Source organism: Sebastes fasciatus, chromosome 8, assembly GCF_043250625.1.
Source record: "Sebastes fasciatus isolate fSebFas1 chromosome 8, fSebFas1.pri, whole genome shotgun sequence".
NCBI classification, from domain to species: Eukaryota; Metazoa; Chordata; class Actinopteri; order Perciformes; family Sebastidae; genus Sebastes; species Sebastes fasciatus.
In genome coordinates this window covers 11,465,453-11,491,418 of record NC_133802.1, presented here as the reverse complement: position 1 = coordinate 11,491,418, position 25,966 = coordinate 11,465,453, and the positions used below count along the sequence as shown (strand labels likewise).

The 25,966-nt window shown below is 41.8% G+C and overlaps 2 protein-coding genes across 2 annotated transcripts; one reads left to right on the top strand and one right to left on the bottom strand.

The window, feature by feature from the left end:
* Positions 1–522: 522 nt before the first annotated feature.
* itih6 (inter-alpha-trypsin inhibitor heavy chain family member 6) lies at positions 523–17,524 on the top strand. Its single transcript, XM_074643335.1, has 17 exons — positions 523–1,100; positions 1,852–1,887; positions 3,943–4,097; positions 5,613–5,723; positions 6,318–6,565; positions 7,654–7,823; positions 7,932–8,048; positions 8,178–8,349; positions 9,177–10,784; positions 12,188–12,214; positions 12,408–12,425; positions 12,538–12,585; positions 12,671–12,700; positions 12,858–12,905; positions 13,007–13,120; positions 13,247–13,627; positions 14,538–17,524. The coding sequence occupies exons 1-17, from the start codon at positions 987–989 to the stop codon at positions 14,789–14,791; spliced, it is 3,651 nt and encodes a 1,216-aa protein (XP_074499436.1). The 5' UTR covers positions 523–986; the 3' UTR covers positions 14,792–17,524.
* gdi1 (GDP dissociation inhibitor 1) lies at positions 15,426–25,192 on the bottom strand. Its single transcript, XM_074643336.1, has 11 exons — positions 24,875–25,192; positions 23,461–23,568; positions 23,140–23,239; positions 22,157–22,291; positions 21,849–22,047; positions 21,469–21,600; positions 21,239–21,338; positions 20,387–20,558; positions 19,397–19,541; positions 19,197–19,251; positions 15,426–18,199 (listed from the first exon to the last, which is right to left on the bottom strand). The coding sequence occupies exons 1-11, from the start codon at positions 24,917–24,919 to the stop codon at positions 18,047–18,049; spliced, it is 1,344 nt and encodes a 447-aa protein (XP_074499437.1). The 5' UTR covers positions 24,920–25,192; the 3' UTR covers positions 15,426–18,046.
* Between the last annotated feature and the right edge of the window lie 774 nt (positions 25,193–25,966).

Below are 25,966 nucleotides of genomic sequence, written 5' to 3'. Positions count from 1 at the left end.
TGTAATATTTCATCGTAAATAGCATGCAATTCACGTACTATTGGTTTCATACTAAAGTTTCGGACATACTAAAATATCTCATATACTGTACGTAAATAGCATGTTAGTGTGGAATTTCGGACGCAACCACATTCTTCATTTCAGGGTTGCAGTGTATCTGAATGACATCAGCTGACAGGAAGTAAACATGGACCCAATTTGTTGCCTACCAACAGAATTCCATTGCAGTTCCAGTAAAACGGAGCGTTTCAGACAGAGGGTAAATACAGACATATTCAGGCAGGCCGTATGAGGAAAATAAAGTTGTTTTTTTAACATTACATCATGTAAACATGTTCTAGTAGAAACATAAAATACAAGTATGAACCTGAAATTGAGCACATAACGGGACCTTTAAATTGAACCAACTGGTCCCACAACAGACCAATGCACTGTTCCAGTCAGCCAATAATGGCTCTTTGTGAAAGAAACTGGCATTTGGGAGTAATTTAAAGAATAAAAGTCAGACTTGAGCATTTTGTAGGAGCCTCCTACAGAGAGGAGGAGGGGAGGTGTTTTGGTAGCTGGGTTATTTCCCCCAAATAGCCGAGCAGGGGTTAATAATCCCTCATGTCTGGTGCACCTCGGTGGCAGCAGTCCGCGAAATTTCCAGTGCGCACGAATTTAAACTGGGAGCTGCTTTCTTCAAACCCAGCACGCAAACTTTCCGACTTTAACTTCACTTGAGCTTTTTTCGGCATCTTTTCTTTATTTCCAACAACACCTGGCCGATGTTTGACTCTTTATCAAAACACATTTCATTAGCACCGCCGTTTAAAGTGAGCCGAGGTGAGGGAGGGGAGAGAGAGAAGAACTGGTGTAAAATGTGAAGTATATGCGTGCACAGCGTCCTGCTGCACGAGCTGCCTCAGTCCAGCTGACGGACACCGCGAGACCACTTCACCTTGGAGACTAAAACCTGAGTTATTATTATTATTATTATTATTATGGACATGATGAATTTAAAGCTCCAGTGCATCCTGGTGGTCTTCACTTTTTATGTGCAAGAGGGATTATCGAGGGATTATGAAGCCAACCTGGGAGCAGATATTCTTTTACAGGTATATTTTACTTTTATTTATTATTTTTTTCTAGTTTGGTGTCCAAAGTGTACTTTCTGAAACACCCCCCGTCTGTTAAACCAGTCCGAATCAAGGCAGGAGGACAGGGTAACAATAATAATAATACAGAACTTTTATTTTGTAATTGAATAATAAAACAAGAATAGCTGTCCAACCAAACCTCAGTCACAAATATATGAAATTTATGTGTCTGAAAAATGTAATGATTTAAAGTTCCCTAAAGTGAGCTTTTGCAGCTCTAATGCAACAGTGCCTCACTTAGCCAGAACATATAATATAGTCCTATTTTTTTAATATATATAAATATCAATTATTTGATTTAAATGTTTCCGTATAAAGGGTTTCCACTCTTAAACCTATTTGTTTATGTTAAATTCCCAGCAATGACCGGTCCAGGGTATGTGGTAATGTATTGACACAGCAATGACTTGTGTGCAAAATTAACATTTGAGAGCAAACCGTGCAACCGGCCCTGCTTACAGTGAAAGCATTTATTTCCAGGTCCACTTCCCCTGCATTCATGAATGGCTTTGATTCAGACTATTTTGACACAAAATCTTGACCCAACCCTCACACAGGCAGATTGTGGAGATTACTTCATAAAAAAAGGAGGCATTTTGAACAAACACTGGTACTAATAAATGGTATTATGTATCATATAACAAAAGCACATTTTACCAAACTATACCCATGCACCTGATTGACTTTGTTTGTCTTGTTTCTTTTCCAGAGAGTAAGACGCCAAAGCAAAGCAACAAAACCAGTGGTAAGTTTATGCTATTACTGTTGTAAAATGTGTTACATAAAATACCAAATATTAATCTAATTGTTAGTGCAAGATTGGAGCTCCTCATGCTACAAAATATGATATTCTCAATTTCTTAACTCCTGTTAAACACATTTCTATTAATATATTAGACTTTTCTCTAATCTTTGATTTTTAGTGAAATATTGGATAATTTGATCTCTTTGGGATTCAAACAGTTATTTAAATGAAATCATCTGAAAAGTTAAGAGAGGAAAAGTCAACAACTCATAGACTGAATCAGAGAAATGACAATGGGGCCACAAAAAAAAAATATTTCATAAACTGCTCGTATGTTGTTTTTATGTAAAAATTGATTTGAAAAGCTGTCAAATAAATGTAGTGGAGTAAAAAGTACAATATTTCTCTCTGAATTGTAGTGGAGTAGAAGTATTAAGTAGCATAAAATGGAAATACCCAAGCACAAGTACCGCAAAACTGTACTTAAATATAGTTCTTGCCTAAAAATACTTCCCACCCGTGATACAAAGTGACTTGCAGAAAAAGCTTCAAAGACTGGGAAACAACCATCCCCACCTCTGGGGATCATCAGCAGCTCCACTGTTTTCCTTCAGTGTTAACTGTGAAGCAATCCCCCTGCACACGTACAGTAATCCAGTCTGTATAGCACAAACCGCAGCCTTCCTAAATACTTGTGAGCTGCAGGGCTGATGTGGCTCTCTTCCTCCTGCCTCCTGTTGCCTCGTACTGCAGTAATGTGGCCAGCACTGACCAGATTGGTCTCAGCAGGCGCCGGCGTTACCCGAGTCAACAAGAGGAGGACAGAGACACCATGCAGGGAACTGCTTTGTGTTGTTTGGTTGACTCGTCACAGCTATGCAGGGCCAAAGCGTGATATGAGGGGGAGAAAAGAAAAGTTATGTGTGAGGTTTAAAATTTGTTTTCCCTATACGTCGAGGGGTTTAAGTCAGCATCCATGGTTGTCAGACCTGATCGATGGTCTGTGTATAAATGTGGCATGAACCCCGACGTATGATCTGTGAGGATGACAGTCAGACAGCCAGTGGTGGAATGTAACTAAGTACATTTACTCAATACTGTTCTTAAGTACAAATTCAAGGTACTTGTACTTTAGTATTTCCATTTTATGCAACGGTATACTTCTACTCCACTACATTTCAGAGGTAAATATTGTACTTAATGTAATTGTAAATCAGATTTTATTGTCACACATTGCATTGTACACAGCACACAGTGAAACATAATCTCTGCATTTAACCCATCCTAATATTAGCTACTATACAGCACCCAGGAAGCAATGTGGGGGGTCGGTACCTTGCTCAAGGGCACCTTGGCAGTGCCCAGGAGGTGAACTAGCACCTCTCCAGCTACCCGTCCACACTCATTACTTGGTCCATGTTGGGAATTGAACCGGCGACCACGTTCATAAGCCAAGACTGAGCTACTGCCGCCCCATGCAATACAGGCACTACATTTGTCCGATAGCTTTAGTTACTTTTTAGATTCATTTTTTCATCCCTTTCCTGTCCAGTGAAAACCACATATCTCCAAATTTGATGGTTTCTGATAAACTGAAGGATGAAGTGTTCCTTATGTGTTGAGAAAATCCTCCTGCTTCTTAAGCTAAATGAACAATTTAAAAACCCTCTTGGATCAGCTAGAAAATGTATTGTCAAAAAGCTGAATGAGTCAGTTGACTTTTTCGAGATACATGGTTCTCACAGGACAGCAACGCTACAAACATGTAAACACACTTGTAAAACTGCAGTATCGTGGGTCGCCGAGTGCAAAACCGTGGTACCACCAGCCGCCGTCTGACTTTCGTTGCATTACCGCTGTTTTGCACTCGGCGGCTCACGTTACCGCAGCCCTGGCAAATGTAGGAGTGAGCGGAGGGGTAGTCAGTTGGTTTCAATCTGCAACCGCACCACTAGATGCCGCCAAATCCTACACACTGTAGCTTTAATGACTCCTTAACTTCAGTGCTTTCTCCTCCAGCCTCTGATTTATTTGATTTATTTGCTATGTCACTAGCTGAAGGTGACAGACTACCATGTGAGGTGTACGGTGGTGTCCCGCTACGCTGTCACCACAGTCCAGAGTTCAGTATGGAACCAGCTCCCCGTCACCAAGGAGGCTGCCTTTGAGGTGGACCTGCCCTCCTCGGCTTTCATCTCCAACTTCACCATGTAAGTCTTTCACGTCTACAGTTTACACGATCCCACATCACTACTTCCTGTATTTGTTTATTAGTGTATTTGAGTGTCTTTCTTTTCATTTCCTTTACTTCTAATCTCTAACATCACTATGAAAACCAGGAAATGCAGCCAATCATCGTCTCATAAACTGTGTTTTGGATGATAATTCCAAAGTATTTACAGGGAAATATTATTTCTTGCCTGTAGAAATATTTCCCTGCTATATGGTGAGAAATTGAAATAAATAGAAGTAATGTTCGTGTTAAATGGGAGGAATCCAGAAATAAAACTATGAATTATGATTATAAGAATTATGTCAGGAACTAGAATTCCGGTCCGGAGGAGAGATCCATAATTTGATTACTAAGAGGGTTTGCTGACCGCTCTCCTTCAAAAAAAAATGCTAAATATAAACAAAACAAATAAGTCAACATTGCAGGCCAAACCTGGAGCTGGATTTGGGAGCGGAAGCAGGTCAGGAGGAGGGGGAACCTGAGGGCAGATGAATACCAAGCTTTGTAAATGCAAGTCAGAAAGTTAATAGAGAAAATGACAGGAGTTTGCCCAGTCCCCGTTTTCTCCCCCGCACAGTTTACTAAGGCAGCCTGCCAGTTTAGATACGCTACAAACACACACACACACAGGCCTACATCTTCTGTATGTATGCGTGCCTACATGGAGGTGGATGTAGCTTTTTTAAGTATGTGTGAGTCTGGAGCTTGTACAGTTTCTTTTTACAACCATAATCCTTCACTTCTGCCTTTCACAGACTTACATATTTTCACACTCGGAACCTATACAGCCGTCTGCACATGAGAGGAAAAAAAGCTGCAGCGAATGTGTTGCGTTAGTCCTCTGGCATTTCTGTGTCTGGAACTAAGAACTCTGTGTTCTGTGTGCGGGTCACTGATGTACAGCAGTTCCTTTACCCCCTCTCAGCCAGCCACACACATAAATACTCCATTTTCCACTCTCGCCATTCTGCTCTGTTCCTCAAACAAGACCCTCTTCAAGCTTGTGGGTTTATTTTAGTTAGCCCTTGATGTTTTTTCCCTTCGAATATATTTGTTCAAAGGACTTGACCTTAATTTAGCACTTCATCACGTGACATCAGCGGTTGGCGAAGTCTAGGAAGTGCACTGTGTGAATTGAATCCCGGTGGTTTTGGTTGGGATTTTGCCGGGTGTAGCGCATGGCGGCACTCCCTCGGAGCGTCATCGCCCTGCAAGATCTCTCTTCATTAACGCTGTTTTTAGAGGGAAATTACTCTTTCCCGCTCGCCCCGTTTATGACCCCACCACAACCCCCTCGAGTGGTATGAACTCTGCTCGTAAACAAGCATGATGCGTGTTTGTGAGGCAGCTTTGGAAATACAAGGAGCAAAATAAAGTAAATCACGCTCAGCAGCTCAATGCAGGCCAGGCGTGTTTCTGACTGAAATATAATCTGGCTACTGTGAGTCACACAGAGAGCTGTTTCTTCTTCCTCTTTCCTCTACCCCATCAGCACCTCCAATGGCAAAGTGTACGTGGCCCAGGTGAAGGAGAGAGCTGCCGCCAGGAAGATTTACGATGCTGCTAAGAAGCAAGGAAAAACAGCCGGACTGGTTGCTACCAAGTCAGTCCCAAAGTTGTTCTTTAATCTTTTAATCGCAATTGATCGCATGATTGTCCATAGTTAATCGCGATTAATCTCAAATTAATCACACATTTTTTTATCTGTTCAAAGTGTACCTGAAAGGGAGATTTGTCAAGTATTTAATACACATATCAACATGGGAGTGGGCAAATACGCTTGCTTTATGCAACTATATGACTCGTGGTTACCCATAGAACCCATTTTCATTCACATATCTTGAGGTCAAAGGTCAAGGAACCCATTTGAAAATGGCCATGCCAGTTTTTCCACGCCAAGATTTGGTTTAAGTTTGGAGCGTTATGTAGTCTCCTTTGAGTATGACATGGTTGGTACCAATTTATTTTTCATATGATATGGTATCTTCACTCTAGAGTTAACACAGAGCCCGCTACCACCTAAAAAGTTGCATTAATGCATTAAAGAAATTACTGTCGTTAAAACAAATTTGTGTTGACAGCCCTACATTTTTTTGATTGTGAATCTGTTTCATTTCATTTCATTCACAATGTCATCTTACTGACATCTTATCCAATATTGTGAGCTTTACTTCCCTTTTACTCTGCGGTGTTCCAGAGAGAGGGAGGTTGAGAAGTTTCGTGTGGCAGTAAGCGTGCCGTCAGGAGCTCGGATGTCCTTCCACCTGTCCTACGAGGAGCTGTTGCTTCGTCGACTCGGCCGCTATGAGCTCAGTTTAGGTCTGAGGCCTGGACAGCTTGTTCAGAACCTCACGTTAGACGTCCGTATAATGGAGCGGACGGGCATCAGTTTCATCAAAGCCTTTCCTCTCAGGACGAGCCGGCTGCTCTCGAACACTGCTCAAGGTGAGTTATTACCGGTAAACATATTTGAATTGGGATAAATAACTTTCAAAGAAGAAAAAATCAACCTGGAATGCTCCTACACTGTTGTAAAGTACAGGTATACCGCCTCGTACCCACCATCGGGTGTTAAGAGCAGGAAGTGTAAAAGCTTTCAGGAATATCAATAAACGTCCTTGTTTAAATCAACGAATGAATAACAATTGGTTGATTGAAATTAGCATTTAAAGAAATAGTTTGTCAATTTTGGAAATATGCTTATTCACTGTTTTCTTGTCAGATGAGAAGATTAATACCACTCTCATGTTTATACAGTAAGTATAAGGCTACAGCCAGCGGCTCGTTAGCTTAACTTAGCATAAACAAAGATGCTCTATAACAAAGATGACACATTTCAAGCTCTGCCAATGGTTTGAAATGGCATACACTTCCTGTCTCCTAAGTGGGCGTGGTCATGGCACCTTCCACCCCCCCACACACATACACACACCTCGTTTGGAAGTGTTATGAACGTTGTGTGGATGGATGAAAGCGGATTGGATTATATTTGCATAATGTGCTAACATTAGATATTTAAACAGTTAACAGCCATATTAAGCATTAAGAAAATACAGGAAACCGACTCTCACTGCACCGTCTCCTTTCTGATCTGTCTGTAGTTTAAAGACTGGAAATGACGAAACAGTTAGCCTGGCTCTGTCCAGGTTGCAAAGTCCTGTTTTAACCGTGAGGTTGCCAGGAAACTCCAGGAAGTCACTGATCCCAGCCAAGAAATAGCCCAACCCATAATCCCCCGTAAAAATACAGTTTGTCATTTTTGTGATTTTAATTTTTTTAACAACCGAGATAGGGTGCTGGTGGGCAAATTGTTTTACCTTTGGACAGTCCCAGGCTAGCTGTTTCCAGTTTAATGCTAAGCTACGCTAACAGGCTACTGGTATTGATCTTCTCATCTAACTCTCGGCAAGAAAGCAAATATGCACATTTCCCAAAATATCAAACTATTCCTTCAATGGAAATGTTGTAGATGAGTACTTTAACCATTTCTGATTACTACTACATGGATTTAACCATGTCCTGCTTTCCTACAGGTGATGCTGAGGCGCCGGCCTCCACTCATGTTGAGCAGAGCGCTTGCTGTGCTCGAGTTCGGTACAGTCCTACTCTACAGCAGCAGAACAGCATCTCCTCCAAAGGTCTCAACGCAGACTTCATCATCCAGTATGACGTGGACCTCAGAGACCTCATGGGAGAAATCCAGGTCAGGAGCATCTCATTAAGATTAGTGTGCATGTTTGTCACAAACAGAAATGTGTTTTTGGTACCAGTAAGTGTTTTCTCTGCCCTTTATTTTTTAATTTTCTTTCAGGTGTATGACGGCTACTTTGTGCATTATTTTGCACCCAGAGGGCTTCCTGTGGTTCCTAAGGATGTTATATTTGTCATTGATGTCAGTGGCTCAATGATTGGCACTAAGATGAAACAGGTAAAGTGGACAAACCTCATGGACTTCATATGGCTACAGTTGAGATGAGAAAACTTGCTAAAATATAACAATATTCTACAAATATAATATGGATTTTCTGTCAGTAATTCTTATAATATCTGTCAGTAGACGAAGCAGGCCATGAGCACCATTCTCGGGGACCTTAGAGAGGGAGACCACTTCAATATCATCACCTTCTCAGACAAGGTTCACACCTGGAAGAAAGGACGGACAGTCCGGGCGACTCGGCAGAATGTACGAGACGCCAAAGACTTTGTGAAGAGGATTATTGCAGAAGGATGTGAGTTGAAATGTGATACTGTTTGAACTGTGGCATTGTATCCATGTATTTCTTATAGGGCTGTCAATCGAGTAAAATATTTAATCGTGATTAATCACATGATAGTCCATAGTTAATTTGATTTATCTCAAATTAATCACACATTTTTTATCTGTTCAAAATGTACCTTAAAGGAAAATTTGTCAAGTATTTAATACTCTAATCAACATGGGAGCGGACAAATATTCTTGCTTTATGCAAATGTAGGTATATATTTATAATTGGAAATCAATCAACAACTCAAAACAATGACAAATATTGTCCAGAAACCCTCACAGGTACTGCACTTAGCATAAAAAATATGCTCAAATCATAACATGGCAAACTGCAGCTCAACAGGCAGCAACAGCTAACAGTGGGTCAGTGTGCTGACTTGACTATGACTTGCCCCAAACGGCATGTGATTATCATAAAGTGGGCATGTCTGTAAAGGGGAGACTCGTAGGTACCCATAGAACCCATTTTCATATCTTGAGGTCAGAGGTCAAGGGACCCCTTTGAAAATGGCTGGGCTGTTTTTTCCTCACCAAAATTTAGCGTAAGTTTGAAGCGTTATTTAACCTCTTTCAAGACAAGCTATGACATGGATTTCTTCGATTTTCTAGTTTCATATGATGCCAATATCTTCACTCTAGTCTTAAACCTGAGCCCGCTACAACCTAAGAATCACAACCTGCATTAATGCATTAAAAAAATGAGTGGCATTAAAACAAATTTGACATCCCTAATTTCTTATTGTTTTTTTGTTCTCTTCCTTCAACACCGATTGTTCCACTTTTCTGTATCAGGGACCAACATCAATGCAGCTCTGCTTTCAGCCGCCCAGCTCGTCAACCCTACGTCCCCTGCCTCTTCCGGCCACCTCTCATCCCGCCGTGTCCCTCTGGTCATTTTCCTCACTGATGGGGAGGCAACCATCGGAGTGACAGCTGGCGACACCATCCTTGGCAACGCCAAGAAAGCTTTGGGCTCTTCCTCTCTGTTTGGCCTTGCCTTTGGAGACGACGCCGACTTCCTCCTCCTGAAACGCCTGGCTCTGGATAACCGAGGCGTGGCCCGAATGGTGTATGAAGATGCAGACGCGGCCTTGCAGCTGAAGGGCTTCTATGACGAAGTAGCCAGCCCTTTGCTCTCAGACATCCAGCTGTCGTACCTGGACGATCAGGCGTTCGACATCACCCGCGCCCTGTTCCCGAATTACTTCCAAGGCTCGGAGCTGGTGGTGGCTGGCAGGGTCAAACCAGGGGTCAAGGATTTAAAGGTGTCAATGTCCGCCACTGATTCAAAGCAACGTGTGAAGTTGGAGAACGATGTGTTGATTTCCCACGCCAAAGGGAATGGGAGTGTAGATTCACTCGACTGTTCCGAAGGCGTGGAAGGAATATCCAGCTTCGTGCACCGTCTCTGGGCGTATTTCACCATCAAAGAGCTGCTACTGGCCAAACTGAATGCTACCGACCCTGTAACTCAAAGGTTACTGGCAGACAAGGCCACCAACCTGTCCCTCAAGTATAACTTTGTAACACCAGTCACGTCTTTAGTTGTAGTTAAGCCAGACGCAGATGAAGCAGCTCAAACTCAAACCACAGCAAAACCCACCACCGCGGCCACTATAACCACGACAGCAACGACTACTGCCACCACCATAAAAATATCAGCTGCAAATAAGCCCGGCTCCCCTTCTAACCCCAGGTCTAACAAAACAAAGCCAGAACCTCCTCAGCCACCTCCAAAGCAAACTAAAAAAATCTCATTGCCAACTTCCACAGCAAAAACAGCAGTTTCGCCATCCAAGAAAACCACAACAACCTCAAGTCCCAGCTCTGTCAAAACTGCCCCAGCACCATTCTCGGGTAAAAAGCCAACTCCTTCCCAAAATGAATCTAAAACTGCCTCTCCTCCTCCACCTCCTCCTGCCGGTAAGATACCCACCTCTGTGCTGAACGCTCTAAAAACAGCGCCACCCCCAGCACCTGGAAAAGTCTCCACCCCGCAGCCCTTGAAAACAACCACTCCCTCCACAACCACCACGATGGTAACATTCACCACCAGCACCACACCTCTGCTCAGCTTAGCCAGAACTGACCCTGCTCCCCTGCCCGGGAAACCCCTTACCCCTCAGCCCAGTACAGTGAGGACAGCCCTGCCTCTTGTCAAAGTGACTGTGCACTACACAGAGGCAGAAAACAGCACCACATCTGATCCAGATGTGCCTGTAATCACCACCGTTCCGCCCGAGCTGTCGTATCCGCTCGCCTCTCCCACCCCGGCACCGGCTCCGACAGTAGACGACAACAACACGGACTTGAGCGTCGCCACCTTTGTGTCGGCCACCTTTGCTCCCATGCCTGGTGTAACAGACGGGCCGCGCCTGTGGGAGGCAGCAGGGCTTCTGGGTAGGTTCTCTGTTTTGTCTGTCTAGTCTAAGGTACAGTCATCAATCAAGTTACGAGCTGAATATTAAAGGTGCAAACGATAACATTGATAACATTCAGCCACTAGATGTCACACTCTCCCTCCCCTTCCATTGCATTCACATCACAACAAATGGTTGCCAGTTCGTTGCACTACCTGCATATTTTATGGTCCAGTGGAGTGATGAATCTTTCGTGGAAGAGTAATGAAATCATTTTGCAACATGTAGTTATAGGCCTACATTAGGGGTGTGTGTGTGTGAGCGTCGCCCCTTCCCCGTTGCCTTACAGTAGTTTCAGCTTGGAAATCAGCTGTTTTAGAGCGGAGCATCGTAAAACACACTTGATTCACACTCGACAGAAACAAAATAAAACTCGCCAAAACCATCTTGATGAGTCTTTCCAACAATCACCAACTCTAGTTTGTTCGGCAACCCTAAATCCCCTCTGATGCGCATCTTTTTTATACATTGTTTGAGGGAACTACAATGTTAGGTAACTTGATTTCACTCATGCTAAGATGCTAACATAGCTCCTCAGGGATTGAAGCTTTTATTTTTTAATTTTTACAATCTAACCGGTCACAACACATTAGTTAACGTTGTAACAGGAGAGACTTCCGAGACCAGGTCCAAAGCACACTAGAGCATACTGCTTTGGACCTGGTCTCTGAAGTCTCTCCTGTTACAAGATTGCCCTATTCTGTGAGCACCGGACAGGCCTACTATTCCTTGTGAAGCGTGTTTAACCTCCTTTCTTATTATTAGTTAAGGTTGTAAGAAATGTGGCTGTTGGTAGTTGTTGTTGGTTCAGTTTGAATATGCCAAATTTAAATTTTATGGTTGTTGTTTGGACGATTAAGCTAAGATAGCTAATATGTGCTAACGTCAGTTGTCACTTGTTGCCACGGTATTATTCTGCAGCCTGATGGAGACGGTGTCAGTGCGGCCAGGCATGACGGAGGCAGAGGCAGCCTCCTTTTGAGCACTTAGGATTAGTACCGGACTGAAGCCATCAAACTCAGACATTTATCCGTTTTTTCCACACTAACTGGCAACTTGATCACTGACGACCCACGTGACACCAACAGTGTTATACTATTGGCACAAAAGCCTTGTTAGAAGTGGCAACCAAACATTAGATATCCTCCACAGAGATAAACAAAACATTCTTTTTGGACCTGTCAAAAAAATTTTAATTATTAATTCACAGTCATATAATTTTTTTCACGAAAAGCCATACTTTTTTCTGCACCTTTCAAAGACTACTGTGGATGGATTATTATTTTTTTAATTATTTGTCTAAAGATGTTATCAATATAACCTTTAAGGGGTCAGACTTTTGTATATTTATTCCTAATTGTATGTTCTTCATCTCTCCACTAGATGTCTCCACTTTCATTCATAGGAAAGGTGAATATAAATTTCCTCTTTATATTACAGTGACGGATCACTTTTTTCTTTTAATTAAATTTGATCTGATAAAAACAAATTCAAACATAATTAGATACCCTGACAGCTGTTTAATTATGATAGACCATGATAAGCAGCTACATGACCACATTGGTACTGAATATAAATCTGTCTTATGTTCTATCTCTTACAGATATTGACCTTGTGAAAGGTGAGTATCACTATTAATACTTCTTATCCTGTTGTTCCATGTTAAATCCAAATTCCTTTGTGAGCAGCAGAACGGGTCCTGAACTTAAGTTCTAATTGCCTCCATTTCTCAGACTATGATGCAACCTATGATTACGACTACGATCTCAACTATGATTCCTGTAAGTTTCAAACTTTCATTAGAGTTGATTCTGTTCTGTAGTTGATTTTCAGGCCTTAAAAATACATTTTCTGACTTATTTTCAGGGGATGATACCGCAGACACAGAATCATTTGGTAAGTATTTAGTGGGTGTTATTTACAGCTGCATGTCTTAAATAATATGTCATTTATTGTAGAGACACTGCTTGCAATATCTGTGTAGTCCTGTCATTGGTTTCAGTGTTTGGGAGTGAGGAGGACTGTCCTTTAGTTGACTGTCTTGTGCTTTTAGATGGTACTCCATCCAGACTGAGCACCATCCGGGTCTTCTCTTCATCAGGTCAATTTAACGTTTTATGTTTTTAATTACACCGTCAAATTTATTTGAATATGTTATGTACTCATGTTGTATTTATTATGCTCAAATGTCGTCTGTTGTAGTTGATGGAGATCCTCATTTTGTGGTCCAGCTGCCAAAGCTGCATCAGAACCTGTGTTTCACCGTAGACGGCAGAGCTAATGATGTTCTCAGACTGTTAGAGGACCCGAAGAGAGGTATGCTTAGAAATAATAGCTCTCGTTTCAGTTACGTGTTTAAATATACATGTTTTAAGATCAACTAATTTGTGTTACTAGCATTTTGAAGTGTATTACTAAATGTGTGTTCCCTTCCTCCTCAAGGCATCATTGTCGATGGCCACCTAATGGGAGCTCCCTCAAAGCACAGTGCAGGAGACCGCCCCCGAACCTACTTCGACCGCCTCACCATTTCCTCAGTCACAGCTTCTGGCGACATCATGATCACCCTCTCATTGGACGCTGTAGTGGTGGAAGGAGAAGGGCAGGATACTCTGCCCATCAATCAGGAGGCATCAGTGACGAGGCAGGGGGTGACGGTCGCTGTGGACAGACATCGGAGCTGCTGGATCGAGCTGGACAAAGATGTGCGCTTCCTGGTTATGTTCCACCACTATAAACACCCCAGCTACCTGCAGATGGCTCACCTGGGCTTTTACATCACAGATGGACGGGGGTTGTCTGCTTCAACCCAAGGCCTGCTGGGTATGTACATATTTGCTCTTCACTGTCAGCTCTCACTGATGCTTTATATGCCGCTCACTGTCCTTCAGTGGTGAAAGAAGTACTCACATCCTTTAATTAAAGGTGCAGTGTGTAGGATTTCGCAGCATCTAGTGGTGAGGTTGCAGATTGCAACCAACTGAAACTTCACCCGTGTGCCAAGCTTCTAGGAGAACTACAGTGGCCGACGCGAAAACGCTAATGGCCCTCTCTGGAGCCAGTGTTTGGTTTGTCCATTCTGGGAAGTGGGTCTTACAAAGGGAAGCCAATGCTGAAGTGCCTTAAACTTGCATTCTCTCTGATAGCCAGCAGGGGGCGACTCCTCTGGTTGCAAAAAGAAGTCTGGTTGTATAGAAGTCTATGAGAAAATGACCCTACTCCTCACTTGATTTATTACCTCAGTAAACATTGTAAACATGAGTTTATGGTCTCAATCGCTAGTTTCAAGTCTTCTTCAATACAGCATCATTTTAAAAATTTTGGCGGGTCCAAAATGAATGTTTTGTTTATCTCTGTGTAAGATATCAGACATTCAGTTTTTCACTTCTAACAAGGCTTGTGAGCCAATAGTAAAACAATATTGGTATCAGATTGATGGTAAGTGCCTGGCGACGACTTGTTTTGAAGTAAATGTAATGGAACGAGGGAAAGGAGAATTAATTTTTTCAATGTTGTCAATAGCACCTTTAAAAAATGTGTTGTATTTTATAAGCTTATTATAGGTTTTATATGTAAAATCTTAAAAAGTAAACTTAAAAGTTACTAGTAACTATAGCTGTCAGATAAATACAATATTTTCCTTTGAAATGCAGTGGAGCAGACGTATAAAGTAGCATAAAATCGAAATGTACTTAGTTATTTTCCACCTCTTCTGTCCTTTATCTGCCTACAGGCCAGTTTCAGCACACTGACATGAGTGTAACAGCGGTGAAGGATTACCTGGACGGAGGAGCTCACAATGAGGCAATTTCAGCCAGGGGGATCCTGAGGTGGGGATCAAAGCACATGGCGGTCACCTTGCAGGACAAGACGCTGAAAGACACAGTGCGGAAACGCCACATGGGCAAGTGCTGGGTGGTGCCCAAGGCGGAGATAGAGAGACTACTGGGTCATCCGTACGACAGCTACGTGGTGGATCATGTGTAATCCTAGCCGAGTCGGCTCCGCCTTGTTGCCTCTCTGCTGCACAGCTCAGGTCACAGCAGTTATCAATGGCATGGTTATCGGACAAAGGATGAGCAAGAAAGTGGGACTCCGTGAGGCTAAAATGACACGTTGCCACTCATAGTATTCAGTAAGGAGCAGTGGGACACAGGTGTGGTTACAAAAAGAGGGGGTGGCAGTTTATAAAGGAGTAATGAGGAAGTGTGGTTCGACAAATATAGTGAAGGACTGAACGATGATGTTCTCCATCAGTGAATTTGACTTGGATTCAAGCTCCCTCTGTGTGCTGTATCTGTGACAGAGACGCCGTGTTCTCCTGTTCGCATGGCAACCACAAAATGTCCATTTGTGCTACAGCAGTTTGCGCTCGCTCCAAAATGTGTCGCACACTAACTCACGACTTTAAAGATGTTTATCAGATTATTCTTATATTCCATCGTGGAATGATTATTAGGCTAAGCCTTGTTATTATTAAAACTGTATCATTCTGTAAGTTGTATTTTTTAAGTGTATATAAAATATAATTGTATGTGTATGTATAGATAATCTTCCCATAAAACTCACCTGGATGTAGTGATTGCATCCTCAAGAAGAAACACAAAACAGAATCAGGGTCTTTCCAGGTTTGCCATGTGCTTTTTATTTTTCTATCATTTCATTCATAGTTTAATTCATTTTATTTGTTACACAAGACATTAGGCATTGCTCACATACTAGTGATCAAACAAGGACAGTAAGTTTTCTACTACTTCAGCCTGAACTATTTCTTTTTGTCAATTTTCAAGGGATAATTGTCAATAGTGGTTTCCAAATAGGCCAAAAACTGGATGGAAATTAAAACAGTACAACCACACATGAGGCTTTTGTTTTCAATAAATAAAAAAAGAGAGAGAGGACAGTATCTGATGCTGAGGAAGGGCAGGGGAGGGAGGGCTTCAGATATGTTCAAAGAGTAAACAGTATTCCAGTTTTTATCAGGTTTCCAGGATGAAGACCACACACAATGTTGTTTGTACACACACAGCTGTATACTGTATCTTGCTGTTATCCTTCCTTCAAAACCGGTTTCTTAGGAATGCTAATATTAGATCATGATGCAACACTGGAATGATCACTGAATAAGGTGAACGCAACACATGACACGGCAAATAACAAACGAAAAACAAAGAATTTCGGTGTGCATCACTTTTTAAAAATCAATTTTTTTTTATCATCAGAATGTAATCTAATAGCATAGCATATTCAGCATTTGACATAAAACCTTTTCACGATTCAAATAAATAGAGCATAACAATAAGACACGTCAACACCCCAAACACGCGATAACTTTGTTTAGAGTTGCTTAAGGGATTCGTCGTGGTGGGTATAAAGTGAGATGGAACTGCTTCAGTGGTTTAAAGAGGAAACTGTTTGTTGTTGATGTGTAACAAGCCGCAGATCAATCTGGCCGTGAGTGAGCGTGCAACTGCAGAGGAACTGCGTCCACTCAGGTGTACAATAACAGCCCTGATAGAAAACAATATCCCTACTGTAGTATTCAGTCAGATCTGCAGAGCAAACATACACTACCAAACTGCACTTTCAACATCGTCAGCAACTTTTGCCAATAACAGCAAAACCATTTTTGGCACAAGACTGACCTGCCGCTAACGGTTCATTAAAACAAAGCAGTCAACTTTTGAAAGGGCCCAAATGCTTGAATAAGACCCCAAATTAAGGCTACAACCAAATAAAAGCAACTTGGTTCGTTCTCGTGGGGCGGCACCTGCGACTGTGGCTTCACACCTTTGCTACAAAGTCTTTTAAAGTTACGGGAGTATCCAGCTTTTCCCTCTAACTACAATTTTCCATAGGATTTAGTCCCTAAGGGGAATGACTTACCTAAATGACACACACAAGGGTTGAAACAACCAAGACACAATCTGGTGCTTTCCACTATGAGCCGAAATTTCAGTCTTCACCCTCTTCACTCAAAAGTGAAACTTTCCAAAATCCAAAAACGCATACATTCTTTTCCCCCCATGCCACACGTCCTCGCATCTCAACCATTTTTACGATTCGTTTTTCATTCCAAATCCTCCCGAATACTTCATCGAAAGCCTCGCCTTACACTAGAAAAATCCTCTTCGTGCCTCTTTTTGCTTCCCTTTTTTTTTAAACTTGAAGACCACAGTTTCAACCTCAGATCTGTAAACTTCATAACTTCAGCCAGTGAAATGTGCACCAAATATATAGAAATAAAACTCTTCAATAATTTAAAAATGTTAGAAAGTAAACTATTCAAATTCAAAATTGACATCACACAACAGAGATAAACAAAGGAACAGTTTTTTGTTGGAGGGGGAGGGGGGGTAGGTGGGTGACAGTTAATAGCCACTGGTTAGCTTGCCTGCTAGCACAGGGAACACAACAGCATTGCAAAGTGAGCACTATCAGTTGACAGAACAGCCCATTTATATGTAATTTTTCATCACATTTTTTTTTTGCCTGACCGACAAGATTTTTGCCAAAAGGAGCGGAGTCTTTTTGACGAAACACAGGTAAAAGACCAAGTAAGAGAAAAGTGAAAGCAGGGTTGACAGGAGCGATGCGTGGAATGGTCCAGCCTTCATACCGCAGTGTCGTTTTGAGTCTATGTACAATACTACCGTGTGTAAAAGATGCATGCATGTCGACTGGAGGTGACCCTTCCAGAGGATTCTACACTAAGCCATACTACAGATCTCTCATGTCAGAGCTCGCAGTTCACACCTCTCAATGCCATCAATCTTCCATCCACCCAACCTCTGATATGAGGAGAACGACGTTACAGAAAGAATGAAATGCTTTGAAAATCGCCAACGACAAGTAATAAAGTCACCTCTAATGGTAATAGTTAAGACATGATTATACTGTAAATTCTACAATGGAATGAAAGACCATATCAACCCTGCTTTTCAGTGACAGAGATAAGGAGTGTGAGTATTTCAACAGAGTGTATGTGTGTGTGTGTTTGTGAGCATTTATGTGTTGTCAAGAGAGAGGGGGACGTAAGGAAAAGGAGGCAAACGGCTTGAGGGCAGGCAGAGCCCAGGAACACACACCCTCTCCGCCACGCTCCCACCCATTTTTTTTTTCTAAAGGACTGCTCGGGCAGCCCCGGCCCTCTACCGCGGGCTCTGCCGCCTCTTTCGCCCCTTTTCGCCTTTCCCGCCTCCTCTCCCGGCCCCGCCCTCTCTCGGAAGCCCCCTCTACCGCTCACTGCTCGTCCTCCCCGAACACGTCGTTCTGTTTGCGCTTCATGTTCTCAAAGTCAAAGTCGCTCCCGGTCATACGTTTGTAGATGTCCTTGATGTCGTTGCAAGTGGTCTCGAAGTGAGTGGTGGCATCGTAGGTCCTTGAGGCGAAGACCTGGGGAAGATCAAATAACAGGACTGAGAATCTGCAGCCACGCTGGCGGCTTTCTGAGACTAAAGCCGTCCACAAATGATCAGCTGTACAACCGCTCTGCAATGGCTGTGCCATTGTTTTCTTATGGGATGCAGTCCCGATACCGATAGCGATACCTGGGCTTTGGGTATCGGCCGATACCGAGTTCCGATCCGATACCAGTGATTAATTAGTAAGCTGTAGTGACTAAAATCATTCTTTTATGTGTAAGGCAACATCAAGCTTGACTAAAAACATCGCTTTTCTTACTTTGTAAAACAAAATGTAACAAATAAATGCATAGATATACATTTACTGAATCGTGCAACTAGGCGGAAGTGCTACCTTTGGCGAGACACACCGCTCGAAATTGCCAACTTTGACCTCGGTTGCCGCTGACCTTTCAAAGCGCAATCAATGAGATAACAGCTGCAAATGTTGTTGTTGTTGTTGTCCTAGAAACAGTGAGTGGCGTTCCTTGCGCACTTCTCAATGACCTACAGTATATACCTACCGGCGCCGCGCTTTGCCTCTGGCCCTACCTCGTGGCGAGTGAAGCGAAAATGTCTTATCTTGTGAAAGCAGCTTTAGGTACAGCAGTGCTTTGAGCTTAATGCTAACATCAGCTTGCTAACATGCTCATAGTGACGATGCTAACCTGCTGACATTTAGCAGTTAAAGTTTACCATGTTCACCATCTTACTTTGGCCTGTTTGCATGCTAACTGTGTATCATAAACGTCAATCCATTACAATTCATCTTCTTGGGACCTTGAATAGCAAATTGCATGGCAATCCATCCAATAGTTACAGATATTTCACTCAAAACCAAACTGTACAAAATGTCATGGCAATCCATAATCCAATAATTGTTGAGATTTCAGTCTGGACTTAAGTGGTGACTGACCGACCGACATTGCAATCCATAGAGCTCTGCCATTAGCTTTTTCTTTTTATAGTAGTAACATTTTTCCTCTTACCTGGCTATCAGTACCATCATCTGTGGGCTCATAAAGGTCACTAATAGCCACAAACCTGTCAAAAAAACAAAAACAAACTCCATCAATGAGTATTATCACAAGGTATAGTTCAGTATTTTTCTATCACATTGTCGTCATGTTTAGTTTTATGGCCTGCTTGTTTGTTAAACCATAAATGCATGAATTGTTAAAATGCTGACTTTTGGTCGATGGGCTCCAGCAGCTCCAGAGCCGGCTCTATCTCAGCCTCGGGCTCGCTGGTTTCCACTGTGGTGCTGACAATGGCGATGTACTTCCCCTGGGCAGCCACATTGTGAGCATAGGAGATCATGCACACGTAGATGTCTGGAGAATTGACAAAAAGGGTTAAAAGGAAGAGAAAGTCAAATCAGTTGAACTTTTAGGTGCGTTAACTGTTTTTGGCCACTAAGGGGCAGTAGAAACAAGCTGTACACACAACACTAACATATTATCCAGTTTAAAAGTTGATATGGTGAACTTGTTAGCAAACAGTTGCTTATTTACACACCCAGCAGACATGTAGAAACTTTATTTCTAATCATGTTTTTGGCCACATGGCGAATGTCTGGCGCTTGAGCTGTTAAATGTTCAACTATCTTTGTCGCTAATTTTGTCATGTGGTGCTGGGCAGGAAGGGTATAGCAGGTTTTTAGAGCTTTTTTTCCTGAAAACAGACGACTGCGTCTGGAAACAAGCTGATGAGAGCCATGAGAGTGAACCAGAACAGTAAAGTTGTGGGTCAGAAAAACCAAAACAATGAACTGAAAGATGATAAAACACTCCGTAGAGCTGAGGGGAACTGTAGAGTTGGATGGGTTTGTTGTTATGAGTGGCCCCTTTCACATACAATGTTTATTATAGTTGCTTTAAGAGGTAATATTCAATATGTTTTAGTACTTAGGGATTATGAGCCATTTTGCAAAAATACAGAAAGCCATTGGGGGGAATAAAATGGCCATGTTTCACTTAAAAGGTCAAATATAGAAACAAGTATTGCTTGATTTGTCCTCATAAGAGCACTCCTTGATATCTCCAGAGCTTAAAATCCAATCAGTTACATTTAACAGAAAGGCCATCTTTGTTATTGACCTTACTGCCCATATTTGTAAGAACTAAACACTCTACCATTTAGTCTGATAAGTTAAACAGTGACAATGATTCATCTTTACCTGAGTTGCGGTTAACCTGATTCTGAGGAATGATGATCTGGCAGGAGTTAGCGTCATTGGTGTTTTTGATTGGGTGGCTGAGGACGCAGATCAGACGGATCACCTGACCCGCCTTGCGGACGCGGTCCGGGATGTAGCTGGGGTCGCAGATGAGCTGCTTACAGCGAGCCACCTGCAGCGGGAATGAGACGGCAGTTAGAGTTGGGCGATCTTTACCATTTTTTTGAATGGCTAAACGGCAACAAATATGGATTGAAGCAGAATATCAATATTTTGTTTGGATCTTTTTTTCAATACATTTTGACTTATTAATGGAGCCAATTATATAGTGGAAGATGGAGCGTTGCGTCGCTCGTGATAGAGGGGAAGGGAGAAAGGAGGGTGTTATTACAGATAATGCCGTTTCTGTAAGTTATTAATAATAATAATAATTTGAATGTCAGTGTTATGAATGAAGCTTCAATGCTTCAAACTATGCGGTACAGCCCTAGTTCTGTCCATCTCGCCTCTGCTCCATTTAGTAGCGGGTACAGCGTGTGTCTGTTATATGTGGGGGGATGCCGACGTGAAACTATGATGCGGTTAATTAAATTTAATATAAAATGAATAGCCTAGTACTGATAATAATAATAATAATAATTGATTGCATTAATGGGAAAGAGCCAAATATCGTCTTGACATTGGCAAAGGCATCGGCTATCGTCGATCCCAGAGATCATCATCTATTGGTGCAACCCTAACGGCAATGTGTTTGCAGCATTTTAAAAGACTCGCTTTCTTATCCCCTCTGTGTGAATAAAATTCATGACTGATCGTTAAACCTGCATAATCGCGAACAATAAATCAGCATACCTCGCCCTCAGACTTCACTCCAATCACATGGCCCCCTTCCATCACTATCTCATCCACTGGTTTGTTCAGCATGTAGGTCCCTCCGTAGATTGCGCTCAATCTAAAACGACAAGTGAATAAGAGCTGTTAAATCACGGGAGTGGGTTTGTACTCATGTATTTACTAGTAAAGACAAGCTGTAATTTATAAAGAAATAAAGAACTATGGATTGAAAATATATGAACAATGACCTGGCAAATCCCTGCGGCAACTCTCCCAGACCGTACAGGGGGTAGAGGTAGGGGCTCTTCCCATACCGGGCCAGCGATTCACTGTACAGCTTGATACGATTGATCGTCTCCAAACAGGGAACATCAAGATAGCTGAAGGAGAAGATAATGAATAGGAATACACAGAAATAATGAGATACCTCTAATTCTATGTATATTCACAGCCAAAAAGCATTCTGCATGCAGTTTTGTTAAGAAGATGCTTTATTAAACTTTATTTATTTAAAATTTGAGTATATATTCTTTAGTTATTTCATGTTAAAAGTATAAATGCAGCTGTGAAATGAATCAAAATGCAGCTTGATAATAGTTTATGTTTGACATTATGCTGTTGTTCTTACTCATCTGTCCTGTAGAGGGCCAGGGCGTGGCCAGTGAAGTCAATGACATCCTGGCCGAGGTCAAACTTCTTGTAAACATCCCTCATCGTTGTGGTTTTGGGGTCCACGCCCTCAAAGGTCTTGGGGTCGTTCTCGTCGAAGTTGGCCACAAAGACTAAGAACTTCCGAAACCTTCGCTTCTCAAACATTCCCATCAGATCTGGAAATCCAAACAATGGCTTTATGATGTAGTACATGATCACTTAAATGTGATTTAAATACTCTACTTTTCATGATATCTTAAACACAGACATATTCGAGCAGCTTACTTGAAGCTAGTGCCTCAGTCTCGGTCGACGGCACCTTGTAGATCTTTCCTCCTTTGTACACAAAGCTTCCCTCCACTACTTTAAAGTCCAGGTATCGTGTCACCTCTGTGTATAGCAGCATCTTCACAAGCTGACCTGCAATCACACAGACACAAGCACATGTTACATCTTATTATTTGTCTGCCTTAAGAGCATCAACACAGAGACTGCCACTTGTCCTCTAAGTAGTCTGACTGGTTAAACCTGCAGTAGGCAGAATGTTTTTGGCATCATTGGGCAAAAATTGCATAATAACCTTTCAGTATATTATAATTCAAGCGTTCTGAGAGAAAACTAGACTTCTGCACCTCCTCATGGCTCTGTTTTCAGGCTTTAGAAAATATAATCTAGGTCATTTCAGAGAGATAGCGTTCCTATTGGCTGTTCATTCAACAGATGCAGCTGTCAATCACTCCCAAACTCCTATCAAACGGTCAAACTATTTGACGGTCAATCAAATATGAATCAATATTCTGTTACTGTCTCATTTGAGATGAGAAATAGGCATTACAGTAACAGAATATTGATTCATATTTGATCAGCGCTGCCTAGTTTGACCGTTTGATCAGAGTTTGCGAGTGATTGACAGCTGCTCAGAGACGGCAAGGCTCCAGCTCGGCTCTGATTGGTTGTTTTCCTCCAATCTGTGAAATCTTGCAGATGCCATTAGGAGAACCGGAGGACACAGAGGCACATGATGTTTTTTTCAAATTACCTGTCTCATGCACTAATGTCAGGATATAGTGACTGTTTTATAAAAATATATTTTTTAAATCATATTTGCTCCAATCCTATCTACTGCAGCTTTAATTCCTTTTTTCCTGGGCCTGATCAGTCATAATAATTATGCACTAATTGTCCATCTATGTCCTCTGTATAAAATGAGTGAGTTTATGGTGTTATATTCATCCCTTTATGAACAAAATCCGTGATGTGGGACTGACCGTTGGCCATGAGGAACTTGGGTATGAGGTCAACGTTCCAGTCCCTTCCCCTGCCCATCGACTCGGGCGGGCTATCTGGAAGACTGAAGCGCTTGTACAGCTGCGGACGGTAAAGAGAAACATTAACAACATCCTGTGAGGATGAAATCTACCAAGGGCCGATAGAAGATAAAGCATTACGGGAGGATGAGGCCGGGGAGCAAATGAAGACAATAAAAACAGCAGCTGATGCACAATGGCACCGGGAAGTAAACTGAGATGTACTGAGGGATATAAAACATATTGATTGTTTTTTACAGATCCCGGGAGACCTTTCTTTACCTCCTCCAGGGGGGTGATGGAGGAGCTCTCGCCACCATAGTAGGGGTTCCTGTCCATGTGCAGGACCTTTTTCCCGTTCACGGACATGATCCCGGACAGAATGCATTCCTGGATGAAACAAGATTGAACAATCAGCTTAACATCAGTTTTGAAAATAAATAATAAACGTGACTTCTCTCAAAAGAACACCAAATTTGAAGATACATGGTTTTCACTTGACAGGAAGGGTATGAAAAATTGTAATCTGGAAAGTAACTAAAGCTGTCAGACAAATGTACTGGAGTAAAAAAAGTAGTATAATATTTGCTTCTGAGATGTAGTGGAGTAGAAGTATAAATTTGCATAAATGTAAAGTCCCTTGAATTTGCACTTAAGTGCAGTACTTGAGTAAATGCAGCTTACTTAGTTACATTCCACCAACTGTTTTACCCCTATTTTGGTATTGTTCTCACACCAAGAAAATTCTGGAAAGAATATGGTGTTTGGTTTCTTCAAGAAAAAAACAACAACCAAAAAGAAGACAAATATTGTTTTAGAATAAATTTGATAATGATGTTGGCAAATTCATAGCCTATAGCCATAGCATATGTAAATTTAACAATTAATTAACAGATTTTAAGACAAGATTGAACAATCAGCTTAACATCAGTTTTGAAAATGAAATATAAACGTGACTTAGAGAAAAATTGAATAGAAGGCATGAACGCCTGTTAAGAGGTTTTTGACAGAAGGCTGCAGGGAGGACAGAAGGAGCGGTGTGCGCATGCGCGACTGGATCATCTCATCCTTATGTATCTACTGTAATAATAATAATAATAATGATAATAATGTGGTTTTCTTAACAAAAAAATATCCACATTATATCATCCCACCATAAAATACATATTATTATGGCTATGCATTGACAAAAAGGATATTTGATACCTGTTATAAAACTACCAAAATGTCGACTTTAACCTGGGTTAATATCACATCAAATGTATACTTGTGCATATTTCTGCCGCATTGGGTGTGATAAGTGAAAGGAATAACATATAATAATTTAATAAACCCCGTGCTCTGCAGGCCTGCGCCAACCTCAGCTCAGGATGGAGGCCTGTCTATGCACAGAGGACCATGACACACACACACTGGGGTTACGCCTAAAAGATGCTACTGGGTGGAACATCATACCGGCTCTGAGAACAATACAATAACTCCTGGAAGCATTGTTTGCTTCCTCTCATGCACCCCATGGGTCAAAGTACATTTAGAAGAAACATTTCTCTTATTATATATATTTTTTAATGTCACATTGCACAGGGATGCAGGAGACTTCTGGTTCTCGGATACATGAGAAGGATATTAACCATATGGAAAAGTCGCACATTCAATATGTTGTGTAAAAAGCAAAAAATGCAACTTGACTACTTACTGTGAGTCCGGTGCCCAAAACGATCACATCATATTCCTCATCCATGTTGTATCACCGCCTCTCCCGTCTCGCCCTCTTTTTTTTGCCTGGAGAAATGAAGGGTGTTTTATTTGAAGGAAAAGAATTTAGCCAGTGAGTCCACCAGGAAAAAAACACTCCCTTTTCTCTTCCACGAGTGCTTTAAACGGCTCGTTTCAAAGTTAAATGTTTATCAGTGAATCGTTAGGCATTAAATGGCCAATGGAATAAAGTGTCCACACTGTCACCGGCGAGGACGACCAAAGATGGCCCTGATCGTGGAGCGCTCTAGAACAATGTCAGTGCGCGTCAGGATATAGTGCGCATCCTCCTCCTCCTCCCATCTCGCCACACACACACACACACAATAGACTAGAGCCGGAAAAGCTCACTGTTAGTAGGAAACCCCACTTAGAGCTGGCGTTTTGAAGCGGTTACACGCATGTTTGGTTTCGTTTTCATACTTTGACATGGAGTTTAAAATGTTGTTGCTATTTTAAATACATTTTCTTTCTCTTTATCCTTCCTTTACTGTTGTAGGCGCAGCGTTGCGCGGATGCAGGCAAGGCGTATCCCTCCGCCACCACAGCTGTGTGTGTGTGGATGGATGGGAGTTGCTTTCACGCAGGCCATTTTCAATAATAATAATTAAAAAAAAACAAAAAAACAATTCGAAACTTTTAATTTATTTTATTTGTGTAGTTGTTTATTTAGGCTTGTTTGTTTCTGTTTTACAGTGTTTTATAAATGCATAATATGTGGATGATGGGGACATGATGACACGAGGAGCGAAATGCCCAAATTTAAGAGAGAATATCAGCACCATGGACAGTTATCAGGTCAGGTGTATAGGCCTACATGTCAATCATTGATGAAGCACAGTTCAACCGCATTATACACATTATCTGTGTATGTCTGTTTATGGCACATTCAGTATTATGACAGTTTACTGTTATAGCATCAAATGTTCTGCTATACCCTACCTCTACTAATAAGCATTAGCCAGTGGTGGAAGAAGGATCCTTTACTTAAGTAAAAGTACTAATACCACACTGTATTAATAATAATTCTATT

Coding starts and splice junctions, on each gene's coding strand:
- itih6 (XM_074643335.1), top strand. CDS start 987: ATGGACATGATGAATTTAAAGCTCCAGTGCATCCTGGTGGTCTTCACT. Junction 10,785..12,187: donor GGAGGCAGCAGGGCTTCTGG/GTAGGTTCTCTG, acceptor TCTCTCCACTAG/ATGTCTCCACTTTCATTCAT. Junction 12,586..12,670: donor CGATCTCAACTATGATTCCT/GTAAGTTTCAAA, acceptor ACTTATTTTCAG/GGGATGATACCGCAGACACA.
- gdi1 (XM_074643336.1), bottom strand. CDS start 24,919: ATGGATGAGGAATATGATGTGATCGTTTTGGGCACCGGACTCACA. Junction 19,542..20,386: donor TCAGGTTAACCGCAACTCAG/GTAAAGATGAAT, acceptor TCAATTCTCCAG/ACATCTACGTGTGCATGATC. Junction 19,252..19,396: donor CTGGAGCCCATCGACCAAAA/GTCAGCATTTTA, acceptor TTTTTTTGACAG/GTTTGTGGCTATTAGTGACC.